This window comes from Bombus pyrosoma, linkage group LG10 (assembly GCF_014825855.1).
Source record: "Bombus pyrosoma isolate SC7728 linkage group LG10, ASM1482585v1, whole genome shotgun sequence".
NCBI lineage: Eukaryota > Metazoa > Arthropoda > Insecta > Hymenoptera > Apidae > Bombus > Bombus pyrosoma.
Window position 1 is genome coordinate 729,718 of NC_057779.1, and position 22,321 is coordinate 752,038.

Sequence of the window (22,321 nt, forward strand, 5' to 3'; positions counted from 1 at the left end):
CGTACAACTGCGACCGATTCCTTGATCATAGTTGAAGGTGCTGCCATCTATTGCAGAAATGCTGAATCATAACATCCCGTATATTTCTTTCAAATTTTGGCGGCATAAACTATTAAAGCTAATAGATTATCTTTGTCAGTAGATTAATACAATGTATTTAATAAATAGTAAAGAGTAAAATTAGCAAAATCTATAACTTACGATATTATGATCCTCTTTCCCCTTCTACGTTTGTATCGTAGTATATTTCCAAAATTATTAAATTTATAATATAAATTTAAGGAATTGAAAAAGAAATACTTCAAAAATATGTTAATTAAAATATTTCTCGTTTATGTAGGTTGAAATCTGAAAAAATATATATACAGGTAATATTTTAAAGTGTAATTTATTCGTATGCGAACAAAAATGATCCATTGAGATATGTCGCTGGCATCATTTAGAGTATAACATACACGTACATTTATATAATTTCACTGTCGTCCATTACACGATATAAAAACTGTTGTTACACCATTGCAATAAATAGAATCGAGTTTTTCTTATCTCTCACCTTTAAATTTCGAAGCAAGCACGCCCTTATATACAAAATATTTTTCATATTATTAGTACTAAATATATTCAAAGAGACATGAGTATGAAAATTTCAAGTAAAATTATTTACGAAATTTTGTTAAATATGTACTTGAAATTTGTTCATCTTCGACAGCTTTTAAGTCCCTGCAAAAGGGATTCAGTTGTCTGTGTAAAAATTTCGTGACAGTCGCTTAACACACTGACACCCTAGCTACGACTTTTACATCATTATTGATGTGCACATTTCACAAAATAAATACTGAGTTCGATTTTTTACAAAATATATATTAGGATATCGCACTTAAGGTAAATGTACACGATAAAACGCGTAAAAAATATACAATGAGTTCCTCTATCGAGAGGCACTAACGATAAGGAACACAGAAGTGTCGCATATAGATCATACGTAACTGTTCGTTCATTCATATCCAATTTCGCATTCAGAAAATTCTGGTTTTCTTTTATCATTTATCATTTGTTAGGTATTTTAATCTTAATCTCTGTTAAACAACGAAATTAAGGGCATAAGATACGTGTAGGTATAACGACAACGATACTCTTCAATATAGATATAATCACACATGTTCATCCCCAATATATCAACATCTGTCTACTCATCAAATTTAATTATAATATCAGATATATGAGATTTCTTCTGTAAATATTCCACAAAATGATCATTTGTTTCGTTGAAACATTTTCTTTTTAATACTGATAAATTACAGGAAAGTTGCATATACTTAAAATGTTACTTAACAAGTTAGTGTTTTTTTTTTACCTTTGACGTTAATGAGATAAATATAATATGTGAAATATTCAAGATATGATTTTTCATAAAAGTTTAATATTTACATAACATTTGTAGATACGCCTACATGTATCTCAACATATTTCATACAAGCTTACAACACATTTACATACGATACACATACATCCATTTTCTGTATTTAAGCTAATTTAACTAATTGGTTCTGTAATTATAATCTGATTATAGGACGTGTAATTAAGAAGGCGTAAGATAATATAATTCCCGAAAGAAAATATAATGTATGTATTTCAATAACCACCTAAAACTATTGTAATAATTGAAAAAAGAATAGAAGACATGATAGTAAGACATGTATACGGAGGATAATTTATTTGTTCTCTATTAGTACAACCATTAAACGGTTGGCACGTTGTCATTATATATTTGGAAATAGAAACACGCACTTGTTTGTTATATTATATACGTATGTTAATTTATGAAAGAGAGAGAAGATCGTGAAAGATTACGAAGAATACATTAGTACGAACATATTTTATATATGTGTATATTCGATATATCATAAATTTATTACTGATTTAACAATTCAAAGTATTTGACAAACAGAAATTTGAGTAAAACGACCCTTAAACTATAATTCTCGGAAAATTAAAACTAATAATCATTTAGCATAATGTCGTACGTATGTTAATAACATTATTTTTTAATCAATATACTTCGTTAATAGAATTTATCGATTACACGTAAATGTGCGACCGCGTTCCTCTACATACACATACAGAAAGCAAATTATCGTAATATAATTATGCTCATTTTCGTATAGTTTCATACTATTTTATTCTGCAACCTATGCTTATATTTACAATTGTATTTAATAATGTAAATGTATATTAGCGAACGCTAAACCGTTGAGTAATCAATCAATCTGAATAGTGGATGGAATAAGAGTATTGTCAATTAAAAATTAGAATATCACGGGTTTTTAAGAGATTCCGAGTTTACATTTAATTTTCCACTATTCTTCATATTCCGAGTTGTTCATTGAGATTTTCTTTTGCAAAAAAAGACAAAAAAAAAAGAAGCCCAAATCTATTCAGACAATATAATTTTATAATATTTTATGTTATCACTAGTTGCCATATATTTCGCAAGATATTTATTTAGATGTTATTATATATTTTCAGATAACTAGTTTGTATAACGTTCAAATTCTATCTAAAGCATTAAGCCATGCTATAAGCAAAGTTATTGCAATGTGCTTGTATTTGGAAATGTTTATATAATGAAATAGAATAATTCAGTTAACACTGACATTAGCTATATCATATTCTGCATTCTATTTTCAGTATATTATTACTTTAAACGATTCAAACGGAAAGTATAACACGAAGACGAAAACGAAACATTATACAACAAGCACATACAATAAGCTTACAATAGCTAAGTTGTAAAAAAATATGTTTTTGAAACTTGTATATATAATGAAGCTTAATAATTAGAAAAATTATAAACTCTTAAATTTGAATATATTCCTCTTATTATAAAGGCCACTTAAAGGACAAGATCTTGTATTATATAAGACTATAGCAAATAAAATACATGTTAATTAATAATAAATGAATATTCGAATTATTTAAATTGATACTAATATTGCAACTTTCTATTTACTGTCTTCTTGTGCGTATAATAAAACTAAAGACATTGCTTACACTTTGCATCATTAATTTGTACATATATGAATAAATAAAATGTAACCTATTACAACAATAAACAAAACAAAAAAGGATTTTATGAATAAAATTATTGTAAATAGATATTATTGAGTTTTATAATTAATTCTTGAAATATTACTTTTTAAATAGACAAAAATCTTGATATAATTTTATTCTTGATATTATTTACTTTTAGAGATTGCTTAATCCATCATACAGATTTTGACAAAATTAATTTGCTATTACATATTATGAAAGTATAATGAAATTGTATCTCTTAATTCACATTTGATGGACAATTGTCTTACATATATTGAGTATCATAAAGCTTAGAAGATGTATTGATATAATGTTTTACATTAAATCATGTATCTGAAAAAAATAGCTTAATTATTTATTTGCCTTTCAACAGTTGTATTTGCACCAGTCAGCTTTTAAATCCAAGATCGCTTGAAATTAACTGTATCTTTTTTAGATATACGTACATATGTATTATGTGGCACATAATTCTATTATTTATGTTATATTTATTAATGGATTTACTATTAATATAAGTATTCAGACATTTTCAATTAATATTCTGCTTATTTATAATAATACGAGAGTATGTAATATTCTGCCTGATCGCAATAAGTATACTTAAATGTATATCAGAGTATTTTTTAAGATGTACATTGCAGTTGAGATCTAGTATCTATGATAGATACTTTAAAGTAATGAAATTATAGTGCAATATAATATATCATAGCATACTTTCATGTATGTATCACTATTTGTAAAATATGTAATAATGAAATTGTGAAAATATTTTCACATTGTAATTATACAACAAAAATAAGAAATATATGAATTTTGTTTTTCAATGAAATATTGCAAATATAAAAAGTGAGTTAAGCTCAGACATTAATAATTTTGTTCTTTTAAAGTTCCATAAAAGTATCTTAGAAATAATATATATCTTAATTTTTATTTGGAAATATAAAATATATATATATTTATCAAATTTATGTCCAATTTTATCCTTCAATATAGCACATCTCGCCTTTTTTTATTTAATAGCAGAATACATTTACATACCTTGTTTATTACACAATTAACTTATTAAAATATGTTTACAATTTTCTGGGAAGCTCTTGCTATCTTTATGTTTTAAATGTATGAAATAGTACATCATATCTTTCAATATTGTAATTCATATAGTAAAATTTAATACAAGATCATCTTCTTTGCATATTAATTATGAAAACAAATTGAATCACAATAATATTTATTGTAAATAAAACTTTTTGGGAAATTTCTAATGCTCATTTAGAAAAACAGAATGAATTATGTTTTAAAATTATGTGAAATTTATGCAAACTTTTATATATGTACCTTTTTAAATTTATATAAATAATATTTAAATTTTCAGCATAGAAAATATCTTTTACTAATCACAATAACAAAAATAGTATTTGAGATTCGTTCTTTTTGTTTTTTAAATATGGCTACCTTTTTATATCCTTCATCATAATTCACAAAATTACAATGAAGAAAATTGAACTAACATTTGTTGGAACGTTGTTGTTCCAACAGTAGTAGACATTTGACTAATACTGTTAAATAAAGCCTCTGCCTGTAAAGTTTCTGGCAACCTAGTAAGAAACTGTGCTCCATGTACAAAGTCCATCTTTAATAGTTCTTCTTGATACAAGTGCAACACACCAAGTGCTGTTCTAAAAAGGAACTCATCCCCATCTCTAAGAAAAACATCCCAGACCCTACATGCAACATCCAGAGGCATTGCCTTAGCATATATAGTATATAACCAATCTAACAAATATAAATCTGGACTAAGACCAGCTACTGTAAAATGGGAAAAAATTTTTGGTAGCTTATGTGCAAGTGCGCTAGAATATACCTTGTAATAAATATCCATCTGTTTCTGGTTTAATGTAAAAGCAGATCTGTGACAGGGATGATTTAATAAATTAGCAAAGCAGGTAAAGGCATCTGGAGGTTCCATGTTCAATGATAACACTGCACCCACAAAACTCATACCTTGTACGTAACCTACATCAGGCCTATAAACTGCATAGGCTGCTAAAATACCTTGAAGACTATTAGATAATGGTCCACCTTCTTGAAAGACACATAAAGTAGGAAAAGTACGAGATACGTCTAATTTGATTGCAGCTAATGTTTCACTTATAGGACTTGATATTGCTCTGTCCAAACATATATTGTAAAGATGTGTTGTTATATTTAAATTATTTGGAATTGCTAGTTTCCACACTTTGCCACGAACACTAGGTGGAAGACCACGCCACCATAATTCACGTACCTTTTTTGTATTTTTAACACTTTCAAATTTAGGAAGTATGTGTACATTCCAAGTATGAGAATCCTCTGCTAATCTCTCTTCTTCTTTAAGTTGCAATTCTCTTTGATGTTTACGTTCTTTTTCTTCTCTTAATTCCCGTTTTCTTGCTGCTTCTAGAATAGCACTGTACTGTTTGCGATGGCGTTCTTCTTCAACTGCATTTTTAGCTGGTAGATTAGCCGGTCTTGGCTGTTGTATTAAAGCTAAACTTCCCCCTACCTTATCTATATTTCTTGATGGACTACCTGTAGGTGTAGATTGTTGCGAATCTTTATTTTTCCATGAAAATACATTCTTTGAAAAAAGAGTATTTAGTCCCCAACGCTTAGACTTCTCAGTTCGTTCTGTAACTTGTTGATCATCAGAACCCAGGAAACTTCCAGAAGGAGAGACTTCACTAAGGGAAGACACTGTACTGCTACAAGAACGTGGCAGACTGTTTCTAGGACTACTGTTTGCACTACCACTTTCCAGTCTTGTATATTTATCTTCATCACTCTTGAAATTGTCATTTAAAGATTCTTCCTTATAATCGCAAGGAGAATCTAGATATTGAGATTTAGTATCCAACTGTGATTCATTCGATTCCTCTAAAGAATATATTTGTTTTGTAGTGGGATTATAAGCTAAAGACATACTTTCCAATGCATGGTTTAAGCTAGTTCCAGCAACTCCTACAGAAACTACATTACCAGCATCGTACCATTTATTTTCTCGAATATGGACACATAATGCCTTAGTTTTTACAGCAGGCACAGAAGCTACATCGCATGCCAAAGCTTCATTGATATTCACACTATTACAGGATATAGAACTCCCATTCAATGACACCAATTGTTGTTTGCCAATTTTTCGAACAATATTATTTGCAATGTAGCAGTTAGAATCTCGTCCGGCAACTTTTAATACTTGATAATTGTTAGACATATTTCCATAACGAGACACAATACATGGAGGTACATTTTGTGATGGATGATGATTATTTCCATTTAAATGATTAGATACAGGATTCTTCATGATTGACGCCCGTTTCCTAACCTTATCGATATATTAAATGTTTTTCCAATCAGGAGAAACCAATAACAAATCAAGTTCTCATATCCAATATCGATAGATTTGTATTTATGCATATTTTTTCATTACATTTTAATAGTGTTATATATACACATCATTAATATTCTCAAATATATCGATGTTGCGATGGAATAACACCCACATATAAAATCTGTTCCTTTTGGCATAGTTCTTACATTGTAGGAGTTTCTGTAGATAGGTGACAATTACCTTATCAACTTTATTCTGTCACAAAGACAAATAAATTCCACATTTATATATTTTTAGCAAATAGATTATTCGTAGTCTGAAGAAATGCCTTCAGTTATTATATTCGTAATTCTTTTTGGTTGAATTCGATGTATTACAAGAGATTATAAAAGAGTAGATTTAATTTTCGCACCAAAATAGTTACGCACGTAGGTATAAATGGTATAATACCATTGACAAATATTTAACATAATTATAATGTGAGGCTGTGTTCGAAACTTAACACTGGCTTGAAATTGACAAATACATACACGTTCGATACTACAAGAAACAGAAACTATATATTTTTTCTTTAATTTATATACTCGATAAACTAATATTCTAAATTGTACGTGTGTAATATTCTAGTTAGAAGAAAGAATATTCTAGCTTTTTGATGATACAAGAAGTTATAAAGAAAACTGTTCCGTGCCTGGTTACTGATCCTTACCACTGCGACAGTATGAAATCACGTGATTGCATTATCATTTCCCATTGTTAAATTAATAATATACGTACAGTAACTTTTTCATTTTTATTAACGTAATATTATATTATTAACATACACCTTACTTCTTGCTTATCGTTTTATACCTATAATATAAAACATAAAAACATATATACATACAACTTTAAAGCTTAAATATTTTTGATGTTAATAAACATAATAATCTAATATAAAAATAAAGAATGTACAATAATAAATAGAATAAGAGAATAAAATTAGAAATAAATAAAATAAGAAAAATTATAATTAATATTTAATCATAACTGTTGATGGTTCAAAACCATTTCAATCGTGATTGAATATTTATCACTTTTAAATAGTCTATAATAATGCTATTCAAAACGCAATTAAAATTTATTTTAGGCAGTTAGATCTAGTGACATTATAAAGTGACGAAGGTCATATGAAAATGCGATGAAAATATTATCTATATGTATACATACAATGTATCATGTCATAACAAAAGATGACATGATTTTATAGTTGGACATCGTACTCAATCTTAGAGCGAAAATCCCTAGAACGTTTGTATCAAAACAGCTGATTGCAGAAACTGACGAAAACGAAAATTCGTATTAATTGAAAAGCTATTGAAAAGTAGGTTAAAAAAGGTCAAATATCAGTCACGTCATTGTTAAGTTTCAGTAAAAGATTGTGATTATTTCAGTGAAATACAATTGTCAAGTGTGAATTTTTTAACATAACAGATGTTTATTGTAAGAAATGTCACAAATTGATATTCAGGACTTATTTGATAAAAGCAGGTAATATAATCAGTTGTAAACAATGGTTTTAAATAACCTTTTACACATAATTTTCATAATTTTTTTTAATGGCAAATATAATTTAACTTTTAATATTAATAATTGATATTAATATATGTTTGGGATTCTGAAATAATTAATTTTTTGTTACTAACATATGGATGCTATATAAATACGTGAAATATTATTTAAATAATATTTTATAACTGAAGTATGAAGAATATGATTTCTATATACAATATTATTAGTAATACAAAACATAATATTCTTTTTATGTTAGCTTGTGAAATATGTGGAAAACCTTTAACAGCATATATTGCATAAGAACAGTTAAAAATATATTTTTGTTTCACATGATCACTTATTTCACAATAACAGATATAAGAAGCCATTCGATTTTTATTTATAAATGTTACTATTAATAATTAATGGTAATTATAATGTAGAAATAATAATTTGTCAATTAGAATATTTTTATATTTTAAATATACATATTTGTTAATTTAAATAGTATTACTATTAATAATTAATTTCAATATTATTATAATGTGTTAAAATTAAATATATTATTTAGGTTTCCCACTGGTTGGCGTCTTGCACTTATATTTTTATATACTCCAGTTGGTCTTTTACTTGTATCACTACGATTATTAATTGCTCTACAACTTTGGCTTATTGCAATACTGTTACCTGATTATAATACTCTTCGGACATTTTTACATCATGGATTTAGTTTTGTTTTTGGTATAATGGTGAAGATCAATGAGGGTGAAGTTAGAGACAAACAGGCAAGAATTGTAATTAGTAATAATGTTTCGGTCTTGGATCATTTTGCTTTATATAAAGCTACACAAGCACTAAGTCCTACTATGTGGGAACTACCTACCGCCATGGGCAATGCACTAGGTTTACAAGTAATGGATATGAATAGCAAAGAAGCACTAATTGCCAATATGAAACAGTTTCTTTCTACAACAGATAGCAATATTGCGATACAACCTGAATTTGGTATAACCAATAGTCGCGTAGCCTTGTTAAAGTTCAATTCTTGGCCATTTACCATAGAAGCATCTGTTCAACCAGTTGCAATTAAAGCATGGAGGCCAGAATTTATATCCATTCATCTTACCTCATTGGCATCTAGACGATGGATAGATATTTTTTGGTTCATGTTTGTTCCTTATACAGTTTTCATATTTAAGTACCTGAAAATCAAGCAAAATCCAGATTGTGAAGTACTAGTACGGGAAGTAGAAAAAGACATAGCAAGTAATCTTGGACTTCAAACAAGTTCTCATACTGTGTTAGATAAAAAAGAATTTGAAAAACGCTATATTATGGAAAAGGCACAAAATAGGAGGTTCAATAGAAATTCTCCAACTTCACAAGTTATACATAGCATTGAAATACAGAGGATGGTCCGACAAGTCAGTGAAGTGCTTCCATTAGTCCCGCATAATGTGATTCTCAGAGATCTTTGTACGTAAACAAATAATTATTATTATTACTTTTAATCTTCAACATTAATTCTAATTCATTAATCTTTATTTCAGTAAAAACACGCAATGTTGATATTACAATTGCCAATATATTGGATGGCATAGTTACTTATACTCCAGATTCATCTCAAACAGTTACACGAACAGCATCATTAAATCAATTACAAAAAAGTACAGTTAAAGACAACAGTAATGTAGGATCTTCTTCCTTCCAGGAAAGAAAAATTAAAATGCTAAGGGAAGCTAGAGAAAGGTATATTCAAAAACATGGACTTAAAAACTGCTGACATTCTCATTACAGTTTTATTCTGGTTATTGTATCTTTATTGATTACAAATATCTAACGTTTTGCCGTATGTGTATTTACTATTACATACTGTGAATATAACTTTATTTCAAAAATACGATTGTATATGTTTATAATGTCCTATTCTTTTATATAAATATTATATTATTATTATAGAAAGACATTTTGGAAGACAATATTTTCAGTCGATTCATATTTTTCATATTTTCATTAAGTAAGATAAAAACTTCATTTATATATTAGTTATACATAAAAATAATTTCTTTACTCCATATGGCACAAAAATTAATAAACTATGAACAAATATATATACATATAAAAATGCACTAAATGTACAATATATTTCATTATCTATATATATTATTTGTAATATTCTTATAACTTATAAACTATTGGAAGACATTCAATTTGATAAATAGTACATATTATATCAATATTTTACTACTTAATTATCCTAAACTATTATCTTATACAAAAAATGTTTAAAGTTTCAACTTATTTTATTAATTATTAGAATATATTACTAACTGAGCATCTTTTAACTTCGATACTTTTTACAATCTAATATCCTCTTAATATTATTGTACTAGATAATTTAAATAAATTGCTTAATAAAATTCAATGATACTTAATATTTCCAAGACATAAATACTTTATCTGAAGGAAATCATCAACACCATGTTTAGAACCCTCTCTTCCTAAACCTGATTCTTTTACCCCTCCGAAAGCAGCTTCTGCAGTAGAAATTATCCCTTCATTCACACCAATCATTCCAACTTCTAATTGTTTTGCTACCCTAAATATTTGTGATATATCTTGGGAGTAAAAATATCCAGCTAATCCAACAGATGTATCATTGGAGGCATGTATAACTTCATTTTCGGTTTCAAACTTATGAATAACAGCTACTGGGCCAAAAATTTCTTTGTTGTAAATTTGCATGTCTTTAGTAACATCTGTCATAAGTGTGGGAGCATAAAATAGTGGTCCTAACTCAGGTAATGGTGTACCACCACAATGCACTTTTGCTCCTTTTTCTACAGCATCAGTAACTAATGCATGTACCATATTTAACTGACTTTCCTTAATGAGAGGCCCATGTGTGATACCTTTCTTACTACCATCACCCATTTTAATTTCACTTTTAATTCTTGATAAAAACATTTCTATGAATTGGTCAAATTTACTACTGTGTACAAAGAACCTATTTGCCGAAACACATGTCTGACCAGAATTGCGAAACTTACTTGCCATAGCACCATGTACAGCTATATCTAAGTCTGCAGAATCAAAAACAATAAATGATGCATTACCCCCTAACTCAAGACTAAGCCGCTTTACAGTTGAAGCACTGTTTTTGTACAAAATTTTCCCCACATTCGTTGAACCAGTAAATGATAAAACTTTTACATCAGAATTTTCACATAATTCTTTACCAACAGCAGGAGAATTTTTTAAACCTGTTGTAATTACATTTATTGTTCCCTGAGGAAAACCTGCTTTTTCTGCAAGATCTGCTAATGCTAAAGCAGTAAGGGGTGTTTCTTCTGATGGTTTAATTACACAAGTACATCCAACAGCAAGAGCAGCAGCTGCTTTACGTGTAATCATAGCATGTGGAAAATTCCATGGTGTAATTAAAGCAGCAACACCTATTGGCTCTTTGTATAGAAAAAGCTTTCTATTAGCAATTGGTGTTTGCAGTATTTCTCCATCAATTCGTCTAGCTTCTTCTGAAAACCACTCAACAAATGAATTTCCATACTTGATCTCAGCTTTGGATTCTGTGATAGATTTTCCATTTTCTTTAGTTAAGATTTTTGCTAAGTCTTCTGAATGTTCTACCATTAAATTATACCAATTTCTAAGTAAATCACTTCGTTCCTTTGCTGTTGTCTTATTAAATGATTGGAAAGCTTTAGATGCTGCATTAATTGCTAATTTTGTATCTTCAACATCCATATCAGGCACATTGTTAATAACAGATTGATCAGCTGGATTATAGATAGGAAATGTTTCATTTTTTCTTCCTCTTATCCATTTTCCATTTACATATGCTTGATCTCTTAAAAGATGCATTGATCGACTGAAGAAAGCAGTATAATATAAAATATTTCTTTGTAATAGATGCATATTGGAGAAAGTTGGATGCATAATCTGTAACCAAATAATTTATGAAAGATTATAAAAAAGTTACATCACTTTTTAAGTGAAAACACAATGTTAATTATATGTAGGTAAACTAATTATGAAACTGGTTATTAAATGTTATAATTGATATTGAATAAAAATAACATTTAAAAAAATGACACAGTGATGTTATTTCAATCACGTATTTTATAATTTGCATATGAATATGTTAGTAAACTGTCAAAATGACACTTACCTTTGAATAGATGAATATCAAAGAAAGGCAACTTATCTGTTCGATGCAACGTTCTATTGCATACAGCTATTTTCAAGTAACGTTGTCAACTCGTCTTATTAATTTTATCGCGATTGACCTTATATAACTTGCCGTTACTTTATTCCGACTTTCTGATTAAACCTATACACGTATTCCAGCTTATTCGTCGACTTTGGAATAGTGTGTGTAGCCGGCGCGCCGGCGTCCTTCAGTCAATAAAATTATTATCGGGTTTAAATGTTTATTACAGTATCACATTCGACAAAACAAAAAGCATACAAGAATTTTATGCACCATGAGTACGAATACGAAAAGAACTATCTATGTGGGTAGGTAGCAATTTATTGCTATTAATTCTACCTATATATTATGATAATATAACCTATTTTTAATATAATTTATATATCTTGTTTATTACTATTTTTGATACCTAGGAGGCTTAGCCGAAGAGGTTGATGAAAAAGTATTACATGCAGCATTTATACCTTTTGGAGAAATTGTCGATGTACAAATACCATTAGATTATGAATCAGAGAAACATAGAGGATTTGCTTTTATTGAGTTTGAAAGTGCAGAAGATGCAGCAGCAGCAATTGATAACATGGTACATGTATAAAACAACACTATCTGTGTGAGTTATTTAATATAGTTTTATAATAAAGATCTGCCAAATTCAGTTCTTTCGATAATATATTGTAATATTTTGCTCTTTTAACATTTTGTTCTATCTTTGCAATAACAATTATACAAAAAAAAGTTTGAGGAATTCAATATAAAAAAGAACAATGTATATTATATTCTCTTCTATCTATATCTTCTATCTATATTACTATAAAATGCATATAAATGTAGACAAAGAACTAATTCCATTTATCTAATCATTATAATATTGATCGTTTTAAAATCATTTAATCCATAAATTTATCAAACCTTATCTTGAATAAGCAGAATGACTCTGAGTTGTTTGGCCGAACAATCAGAGTAAATATTGCAAAACCACAGAAGATAAAGGAAGGTTCATCGAAACCTGTATGGGCTGATGATGTATGGTTACAAGAGCATGCAGGTGAAACACTTAAAAATGATGATAATACAAAATCAAGTGATACAGTACAGCCAAAAAAAGGAAAACAGAATCCTCAAGTATATTTTGATATTAGTATCGGAAAACAAGAAGTGGGTAGAATTATTATGATGTTGAGAGCTGATATTGTACCAAAGACTGCTGAAAATTTCCGTGCCCTTTGTACTCATGAGAAGGGATATGGTTATCAAGGAAGCACTTTTCATAGAATTATTCCAGAATTTGTATCCTTTATTTATTCTCTTACAAAGTTAGATACTTTTTTTCATGTATTTTTTATATAACAAGTGTAACAATGGATATATATTCCTTATATACACAAATGTAGATGTGTCAAGGAGGAGATTTTACAAATCATAATGGGACAGGAGGAAAGTCAATCTATGGAAATAAATTTGATGATGAGAATTTTGAATTAAAACATACAGGACCAGGTACATTGTCAATGGCAAATTCTGGTCCAAATACAAATGGATCACAATTTTTCATATGTACAGCACGTACAGATTGGCTAGATGGAAAACATGTAGTGTTTGGACATGTTCTTAGTGGTTTAGATGTTTTAAAAAAAATGGAAAAATGTGGAACAAAAACAGGCACTCCTACTCAGAAAGTTGTTATAATAGCTTGTGGAGAATTGACATAAATAATCACATTTATTACTTAATTATATTAGCTCTCACAAATTTTTTATCAGTTAGAGTTTTTAATAAACAAATTTATGAAAAGTGCTAATTAAAACAAAAAAGTGTATGTAAGAATGTTATATGTAATTATGATAATACACAGTCCTATAATTATTTATTTTTCAGCTTGAGCTCTGATTTACAAAATTTTCTTTCAATTATAAGTTTTAAGATTTAATTAAGAAATTTTCATTTAAAAAACGTGTTTTAAGTACTAAGATACATACATTTGATATCATAGATGTACTTTTTGTATTTCATACTGAGCATTATCATGTATATTTCATGATGAATTGCAATTGAAAATTTATATTGCAGCATTTCAGCATATATTGCATTAGCAAACTGCTTTATTACGAATAAATGAAGTAGCTGCTGCTACTCTTGCGTCTGAAAGAATTTGTGTAAATTGCATAGCACCTGGTGTTATAAAGACTAAATTTTCACAAATGATACATTTTTTATATTCTTTTATTACTATCTTACTATATTATTAATAATACATAATAATATTTTACATAACTTCATAAATATGAACTAGGGAAAGCAATATTATCAACAATACCAATGTAGAGGTTTGGTGAATCTGATGATATAGCAAAAGTTGTTACATTTTTAGCTAATGATGATGCTTCATACATTACTGGTGAAACTATTGCTGCTGCTGATGGATTACAAATTAGACTCTAAATATTGTTTATGAAATTACTTTTATAAGTTGTTAAAATTGTATTTTATTTTATTGAATATTTCATATGTTTGCATAGTATGCAATTTTGTTTATATCTCTAATAAAATATTGCAATTTAAAAATATTTATATTTATATTATTTATATATATAATTTATATACATTTAAAAATATTTATATTTATATTATTTATATTTTTAAAATAATTAAATCTTAAATGTCTTGTACAAAATTATATTTTCATATGATTACTAATAGTTTATTTTTCGAAATATGTTAGATTTAGGGCATATTTGCAATGTACAAAAAACCTGATATTATAATTATATAATTTGTATTCATACAGTAGCAGTTATAAAAGGCAAAATTATTCACTTCAAATTGCAACTTTGCTAATTTTAACATTTATGTACTATTATATATATAATCAAAATTTTATTTATATATATATCACATCGAACGATAATGGTAGATAAAGGTAATGGCAGATGAAAATATGGTTCAGAACGCAGTGTGGCCAAAGGAAAATCACGAAGGCGATAAAAACGGATGGGAAAATGAAGAAGATGAAGAAAATTGTAATGATGCTGGTAAATAATAATTTTATATAAAAATATACATGATAGATAAACTGTTCTCTTAGTTTGTCTAGTATTTGGTATATATAGTTTCTTTGCACATACATATTTACATATTATATTTTTAATAAAATTCTAAGTATAGAATGTATAGTTTTATTGATTAAAACGTATGTATTCAAATTTTCTGATTTTAGAATTTGAAGCTATAAATGCTCAGTTAGATCAGCTTAATTCAGTTTTGGATAACCTCGAACAAAAAAATGACGATATTCGTGCAGAATTGATTCAGTTATTACAATCAAATCGAGAAGCAAGAAAACAATTTCAAGAATTCCAGGATTCCGTGAAATCGGATTTATAATATTTTGTTTGAAATAGGTATAATTATACCCCGAAAATACATATTTATACTTCATTAATAATATATTTCAAATTTTTACAATGTTTTACATTACAATAAATTAACCTTTTTACTGTTCCAGATGATAATATATTGTAAATACATATATTGAATAATAAAACAGTATGACATTATATTTTTTACTGTTTTATAGTACAATGTGGCATTGTTTAAATATTTAAAAATTGGGAACATTCCTGTTAGAATTTGAGTAATATATAAAATCATTCTTGTGTTTCTATATAATAACAAACCAAATATAAAAATATATATATATGCGCAAAATATTACTCATGTACATATTGTAGTTTTAACTTTATTATATATTTGTCATATTATAATCTAAGTTATCTACAGAAAATATTAAAAGTTTTTTAAAACTTTCTGAATCAAAATCTTGAATTAGGAGTATATTAGGTTGATTTGACAATAAATGATCAAGTACAACCTGACCTCGTGTTCTAGTACCATTTAATTCAATATCAGCATGATATGGCACTACATTTTGAGCAATTTCTGGCTTTAATAATATTCCAGCTAAAATTGCATCACATGTAATATAATTAGGAAATTGTCTTTTTCTTGTCTTTTGATATGTATATTCAATATCATTCATAAGTTGAATGCAAGGTTTATCCATTTTACCTAGTATGTCTTTCCGCCATTCCTAAAAAGTATTAAATTAAATTATTGATATGTATTAGATAGTAGTTTACACAGTACTTAAATCAATATACATACATGTGAAATACAAGATTTTAAACATGTTTCCCATGGTAACAGCCTCAAAGGATTTTTATTATTATTAAATACTATATGTACACTTTCTGGATCCATGTAAAAATTAAATTCTGCTTGAGATGTAATATTTCCTTGTGCTAATGTATACAATGAAGGTGAATAAAAGTACGAAAACATGATTAATAAAAATAAATAAAGAGAATAAATATCACCTGTCGCATTTCCTCCCATAATGTAAAATTCTTTGACATGGTCCACAAATTGGGGGTACATTTTTATAGCCAACGCTATGTTTGTTAATGGTCCTATACATAAGATATTCACTTCATTGGGATGTTTTGATACAATCCTATTTAATGCATATGCAGCATGTTCGTGTTCTAATTTACTTGTATCTATCTGGGTATTATATACATCTCCAAATCCATCAATGCCATGATAATGATCTTGAACTGCATTTTTAATGCAAACTAAAGGTGCGTATGCTCCTTGATAAACTGGTATCTAAAATAATAAAGTATTTAACATACATTTGTTAAAAGCACATAGAATATGTAAAAAACTAGAACTTACATCTGTTGCCTTACAAACATCTAAAGTTCTAAATACATTTTTTACCACGTTGTCTACAGTTGTATTACCATTAACACAAGTAATTGCTTCAATCTGAATTTTCTTCTGTTTATGAGCAGCAATTAATATTATTAATGCTAGTGCATCATCTATACCAGCATCACAATCAATGATAACTTTAGTTTCTGCCATCTTAATTGAAAAATATTTTACTTTTTATTTTATAACATAAAGAACTTACTAGTTTACTACTTTATGGTTTACAGATATTTTACTTGTTATAATTAAAATAAATGTATATTAAATTAAATTATTATGTACAGGTGTTAAATATTTTAATTTCTTATTGTAGGTGTTTGTAACAAACATTAATTTTAATCTCATTAAACACACTTTAAGATTTGATTTAATTTAACTCCAGATGTAAATAGATATAGGTTTATGTATACATATATGTAGTTATATATATATCACATATAAGGCACTATATAGGCAGGTGAATTTACAATATAAGTGCAGACAAAATCGATTTTAGCCATTATATAGTTTTTTAAATTGTACACTGTATCGACTAAATTGTAATAATAAAATATTAACAATAATATTTCTTATATTTTCCTAAATTATTATTACCTTATCTACTGCTAATCATAGTTTGAAGTTCGAAGATAATACATTAGGCTATAGTAGATGGCGTAGTTTTGAACCAAAAAGATATTGGAATAACAGGGCGACGAAAGGACCTAAACGAATTATAAACGGTAGTTATAATCTTGATTTTTTCCCTGAAAATGAAGTAATTACAGAAGAATTGACAAAATAATATCATAATATATACCATATTTTCATGTTTTAAATTGCAAATAAAATATTAAAATGGATGAGGCAAAGTTTCTAAAACGGTAAGTATTTTATCACATCAATATACTATGAATTATACATTATATAGTTGTTACATGAATTTGAGAAATATACATTTAGATTTTATATTTAATATTTAATATTTTTTTGAATTGATACATAGTTTATAACTATATTATATGCATTTTCCAAATTTAGAAAAGTGAGATCTGGCACTTTAGATGTGCATCCAACAGAGAGAGCTTTAGTAGTAAATTATGATGTTGAAGCATTAATCTTGGGTGAATTAGGAGATCCTATGTTAGGAGATCGCAAAGTAAGTTTTAAATAATTTATTTCTATTTTGATTGGAAAAATTGGGAAGATTGGAATGATTATGTGATTATAAATTACAATACATTTATAGGAATGTCAAAAAATAATTCGACTAAAAAGTTTAAACTCAGACACAAATGTATCACTTTTAGCTAAAGAAGTAATTGAAAAATGTTCTTTGATACATGAATCGAAGCTTCATGAAGTAGAACAATTAATTTACTATCTTCAAAATCGTAAAACAAATGATGCTATAAGTAAGTTTGCATATACATAAGAAATTTTTTTTAATGATATTTCCCATTTCTTTTATTATATATTTATTTTATGGTAGACAGTGATAATAATTCTCAACTGTCAAGACCAACATCATCAAATTCAGTATCTACAGATAATGGTGAAACAGAACGAGCAATCATTAGCAACGTTGATAATTATATTGAATTGTTATATGAAGAAATACCAGGAAAAATCAAAGGTTCATCACTAATTCTACAGTTAGCAAGAGTACCTGATAATCTTCATGAATTAACAAAAAATGGTATTAGATATTATATAATAGTTATTAACTTACATTCATCTGCTGTTCTGATTATAAATAATTAATATAAATTTTTATAGAATCTTTGTTAAGTGCTTTAGCTAGAGTTCTAAGAGAAGATTGGAGAAGGAGCATAGAATTATCTACAAATATTGTATACATTTTCTTCTGTTTTTCAACATATAGTCAATTTCATAATATTGTTCTTGAATACAGGGTAAGTACTGTAAGAATAAAGTAGAATGGGAAAAGATAAGAATATATTTAACAATTAATAATCCATATTTAGATTGGATCATTGTGTATGGATATAATTGACTTTGAATTACGTCGATATGACCAATGGAAAGAGGATATGGAAAAACGTAGGCGACATTTCGAAAATACTACAGGATTGACATTTTTTTCAACTGGAAATGATAATTGCGACAAGAGAACAAAAGTCATTGATGATATTTGGAATACAGATGGTCCTTTAGATTATGAAATTAAAAAACGATCTAATGAGGTAACTGTTACTGTAACTGAAAATGATATAAAGAAATTAAAAGAAGAACTTGAGAAAAGTCGTAAAAAATTCAAAAATTTAATAAAAAAGCAGGAACAACTATTGCGAGGTTGGTACATAATTTCATATTTTGTTAATATTAATACTCTTTAAATATTACATATATACCTATTTTACAGTTGCATTTTATTTGTTATTAAATATTGCTGAAAATATGGAAGTTGAAAGAAAAATGCGCAAAAAGAATGTAATTGGTATGCTCATCAAAACATTAGATAGGACAAATATAGATCTGTTAATACTTGTTATTGCATTTCTAAAAAAATTATCTATATTTCGCGAAAATAAGGATCTTATGGTAACATTTTAAACTGGGAATTCACATAATAGTAGTATATATTTACTTATTTATAACTATTTTTTTAGGCAGAGAAAAATATTATCGAAAAGATTCCAAGACTTCTTCAGAGCAATAATGCAGATCTTGTTCTAAGTACTTTAAAATTATTATTCAATCTTTCCTTTGATGCAAAACTCAGAGCAAAAATGATAAGAGTGGGTATATTACCAAAGTTAATTAAACTACTTGGTCAAAGTGACATTAAAAATAAAACGACAATTTTGGGTTTATTATATCATGCCAGTATGGATGATAAAGTAAAAGCTATGTTTACAAATACTGAATGTATCCAAATGGTAAGTAACAAAGTATTTCAGTATAACTATAAATAACGTTTATGATTCATATAAAATATTATATTATATTTAAACGTTTTTAAGATCACAAATATGATCCTAAATTCTGAAGATGATCAACCAAAGTTGGAATTAATTGCACTTGGTATAAATCTAGCAATTAACGGCAAAAACGCGCAACTTATGGTAGAAAACAATCGTTTACAAGGTCTCATAAAAAAAGCATTTCGGACTCAAGATCCTTTAATAATGAAAATGATTCGAAATATTTCTCAACACGATTCAACAAAAGAGAACTTTGTTGTAAGTAATTAAATTATTGTATGAAACAATTGTTTTTAAGAAAAATATTTAAATATTACCTTTAATTACTGCTAGGAATTTGTGGGTGATTTTGCTATGGCCTTAAATCAATCAGATTCTCAAGATTTTGTGCTTGAAGTTATAGGTGTATTAGGAAATTTAGAACTACCTGATTTGGATTATTCGCAAATACTTCATCGATGTGATTTGATACCATGGATACGCAATAATCTTGTTCCAGGTTCAACATTCATATCAAATTATATAAACACCTTATTTTCAAATATTGATTTTTTAAATATTTTGTATTTCATTTATACACACTTGGTTTTATCCAGGTAAAGCTCCAGACGATTTAGTACTTGAAATTGTAATATTTTTGGGTACTGCTGCATTTGACGAAGATTGTGCACGTTTACTGTGCAAAGCCGATATATTGCTTTCTCTTATTGAGCTTCTTAAAGGTTTGTATATTATTACAAATATGTATAAACAATAATATTATTTTAATAAAAATCATTTTTTTTAGCAAAACAAGAGGATGATGAAATGGTTTTACAAATAATTTATGTTTTTTATCAAATATCTAAACATGATTCGACAAGGGATTATTTAATACGCGAGACTGGTAATGGTAATAATCAAACTTCCTGCTTTGTTATCAAAACATAGCATTGGTAAAACCTATATAAAAATAGAAAATTTGACATGTTTCTTGTTGGTGAAATATTTTTGTTACTTGCAGAAGCACCTGGGTATTTAATAGATCTTATGCATGATAAAAATCCAGCAATTAGGAAAGTATGTGATGCGTGTTTAGATGTTATTGCGGTAAATAGATTTGTAAAATAATTTTACATATACTGAGTAATATTATTTTAGAACAATAAATAAATTTGTATCATGAACTTTTAGATGTGTGATAAAAATTGGGCAGCTCGCATAACAGTAGAAAAGTTCAGATCACACAATCAACAATGGTTGGAAATGGTAGAATCTATAACAAATGATAGTAGCAATCACTTATTACCAGAAGAAGACGACAGTCTTTCTCCATTTATGAATGGTGATCTCTTAAAGCATACAATGCTCTTTCCATCGGGTAAATGATTTTTATATTTTATTTGATGAAATAAATGTTGTGTTATTGAATCAATGTTATACATTTAACAGGTAATGTAGCATCATTTAATACAGATGATCGATTTTCAATTATGAAAAATTCATCAGAGTCATCTGAAAATCAAAGTCGTCCAGTTAGTAGGTAAGCTACATATATGTATAAATCCATTCAAAATCCAATAATATTATTAAGTATAATAACATCACATACTTTTTTAATATTCATATTTTAGATATAAAGATTTTGATGAACTAGGTGAACTTATGGCACGTTCTAAGTCTCGTATGTCCGTTAGTTCTGGTATGGACGATCTTTATTACAATTCTAAAGTTAAATTTCCTGAATCGGACGGTTCACATGTACTAATATAGAAGGTCAATATTATATAAAATTATACGTTAATAATGTAATTGTTACTTTGTTTGATTACGTACATTTTAATGAATTTAATGGAACTAATTTTAATTATTATGATAATTAAGGCATAATTAACTCTTCTCATTTTAGGTGATGCACTATGCACGATTGAAGCAACAAAATTAACATCTATAGCAGCTTTAAAATAGTTTATTATATACGTATTTATTCATGGACAAATCTTAAAAAGCTTTAAAAACTGTGTACGTGATAAATTATTTTGATCTCATAATGTAATATTTTATTTTTTATAAATTAATTTAATTTATGAATGAAAATATTTAGTTCAGACTGATTTCTAGCTTTGTATCTTTATAAAATAATTGATACAATTAATGTGATAATTTTGTTCACTATATATTTTAGCATGTGCAATATTATAATGCTATTATGCTACAAATTAATACGGTACTACACATATGCTTCTGTTGCATAACATTTAATAGCAAAAAATTGATAGGCAGCAGCAAAAGAAACAAAAAATTGTAAAACCCCATAGCCCGAATTAATAATTTATAAAAGTCTATTTTATATCAAGACAGTATATAAAATTGTATTCTTTACTCAACTATCAGATACACATTCCTTTATTTTAAATA

At 27.3% G+C, this 22,321-nt stretch overlaps 7 protein-coding genes across 10 annotated transcripts; 4 read left to right on the forward strand and 3 right to left on the reverse strand.

The window, feature by feature from the left end:
• Positions 1-372: 372 nt before the first annotated feature.
• On the reverse strand, positions 373-7,773 carry LOC122572106 (TBC1 domain family member 14-like). The gene is made up of 2 exons (XM_043736700.1): positions 7,670-7,773; positions 373-7,312 (listed from the first exon to the last, which is right to left on the reverse strand). The coding sequence occupies exon 2, from the start codon at positions 6,431-6,433 to the stop codon at positions 4,577-4,579; it is 1,857 nt and encodes a 618-aa protein (XP_043592635.1). The 5' UTR covers positions 6,434-7,312; positions 7,670-7,773; the 3' UTR covers positions 373-4,576.
• Positions 7,687-9,893, forward strand: LOC122572110 (lipid droplet-regulating VLDL assembly factor AUP1-like). 2 transcript variants are annotated; one of them, XM_043736705.1, is made up of 4 exons: positions 7,687-7,823; positions 7,894-7,990; positions 8,565-9,469; positions 9,544-9,893. In XM_043736705.1, the coding sequence occupies exons 2-4, from the start codon at positions 7,950-7,952 to the stop codon at positions 9,774-9,776; spliced, it is 1,179 nt and encodes a 392-aa protein (XP_043592640.1). In that variant the 5' UTR covers positions 7,687-7,823; positions 7,894-7,949; the 3' UTR covers positions 9,777-9,893. The 2 variants fall into 2 exon arrangements, with proteins under 2 accessions (XP_043592640.1, XP_043592639.1); XM_043736704.1 differs by having other exon boundaries at positions 7,779-7,990.
• On the reverse strand, positions 9,763-12,324 carry LOC122572109 (succinate-semialdehyde dehydrogenase [NADP(+)] GabD). Its single transcript, XM_043736703.1, has 2 exons — positions 12,183-12,324; positions 9,763-11,953 (listed from the first exon to the last, which is right to left on the reverse strand). Exon 2 carries the CDS (start codon positions 11,948-11,950, stop codon positions 10,415-10,417), a length of 1,536 nt encoding a protein of 511 aa, XP_043592638.1. The 5' UTR covers positions 11,951-11,953; positions 12,183-12,324; the 3' UTR covers positions 9,763-10,414.
• Positions 12,325-12,398: 74 nt separating this feature from the next.
• LOC122572114 (peptidyl-prolyl cis-trans isomerase E) lies at positions 12,399-14,426 on the forward strand. 2 transcript variants are annotated; one of them, XM_043736710.1, is made up of 4 exons: positions 12,399-12,532; positions 12,638-12,807; positions 13,149-13,511; positions 13,616-14,426. In XM_043736710.1, the coding sequence occupies exons 1-4, from the start codon at positions 12,499-12,501 to the stop codon at positions 13,931-13,933; spliced, it is 885 nt and encodes a 294-aa protein (XP_043592645.1). In that variant the 5' UTR covers positions 12,399-12,498; the 3' UTR covers positions 13,934-14,426. The 2 variants fall into 2 exon arrangements, with proteins under 2 accessions (XP_043592645.1, XP_043592646.1); XM_043736711.1 differs by having other exon boundaries at positions 13,152-13,511.
• A 578-nt stretch (positions 14,427-15,004) lies between these two features.
• On the forward strand, positions 15,005-15,780 carry LOC122572115 (bublin coiled-coil protein). Its single transcript, XM_043736713.1, has 3 exons — positions 15,005-15,253; positions 15,439-15,622; positions 15,727-15,780. Exons 1-2 carry the CDS (start codon positions 15,145-15,147, stop codon positions 15,603-15,605), a joined length of 276 nt encoding a protein of 91 aa, XP_043592648.1. The 5' UTR covers positions 15,005-15,144; the 3' UTR covers positions 15,606-15,622; positions 15,727-15,780.
• Positions 15,781-15,916: 136 nt separating this feature from the next.
• Positions 15,917-17,626, reverse strand: LOC122572113 (inosine-uridine preferring nucleoside hydrolase-like). 2 transcript variants are annotated; one of them, XM_043736708.1, is made up of 5 exons: positions 17,592-17,626; positions 16,959-17,150; positions 16,598-16,889; positions 16,386-16,522; positions 15,917-16,311 (listed from the first exon to the last, which is right to left on the reverse strand). In XM_043736708.1, the coding sequence occupies exons 2-5, from the start codon at positions 17,148-17,150 to the stop codon at positions 15,964-15,966; spliced, it is 969 nt and encodes a 322-aa protein (XP_043592643.1). In that variant the 5' UTR covers positions 17,592-17,626; the 3' UTR covers positions 15,917-15,963. The 2 variants fall into 2 exon arrangements, with proteins under 2 accessions (XP_043592643.1, XP_043592644.1); XM_043736709.1 differs by lacking the exon at positions 17,592-17,626 and having other exon boundaries at positions 16,598-16,690; positions 16,775-16,889; positions 16,959-17,335.
• Positions 17,627-17,679: 53 nt separating this feature from the next.
• LOC122572105 (kinesin-associated protein 3) lies at positions 17,680-22,126 on the forward strand. The gene is made up of 17 exons (XM_043736699.1): positions 17,680-17,860; positions 18,018-18,135; positions 18,226-18,391; positions 18,469-18,675; positions 18,756-18,892; positions 18,965-19,292; positions 19,363-19,541; positions 19,610-19,879; positions 19,964-20,182; positions 20,258-20,423; positions 20,521-20,646; positions 20,712-20,816; positions 20,928-21,013; positions 21,098-21,284; positions 21,356-21,446; positions 21,538-21,679; positions 21,813-22,126. Exons 1-16 carry the CDS (start codon positions 17,835-17,837, stop codon positions 21,674-21,676), a joined length of 2,550 nt encoding a protein of 849 aa, XP_043592634.1. The 5' UTR covers positions 17,680-17,834; the 3' UTR covers positions 21,677-21,679; positions 21,813-22,126.
• Positions 22,127-22,321: the final 195 nt, after the last annotated feature.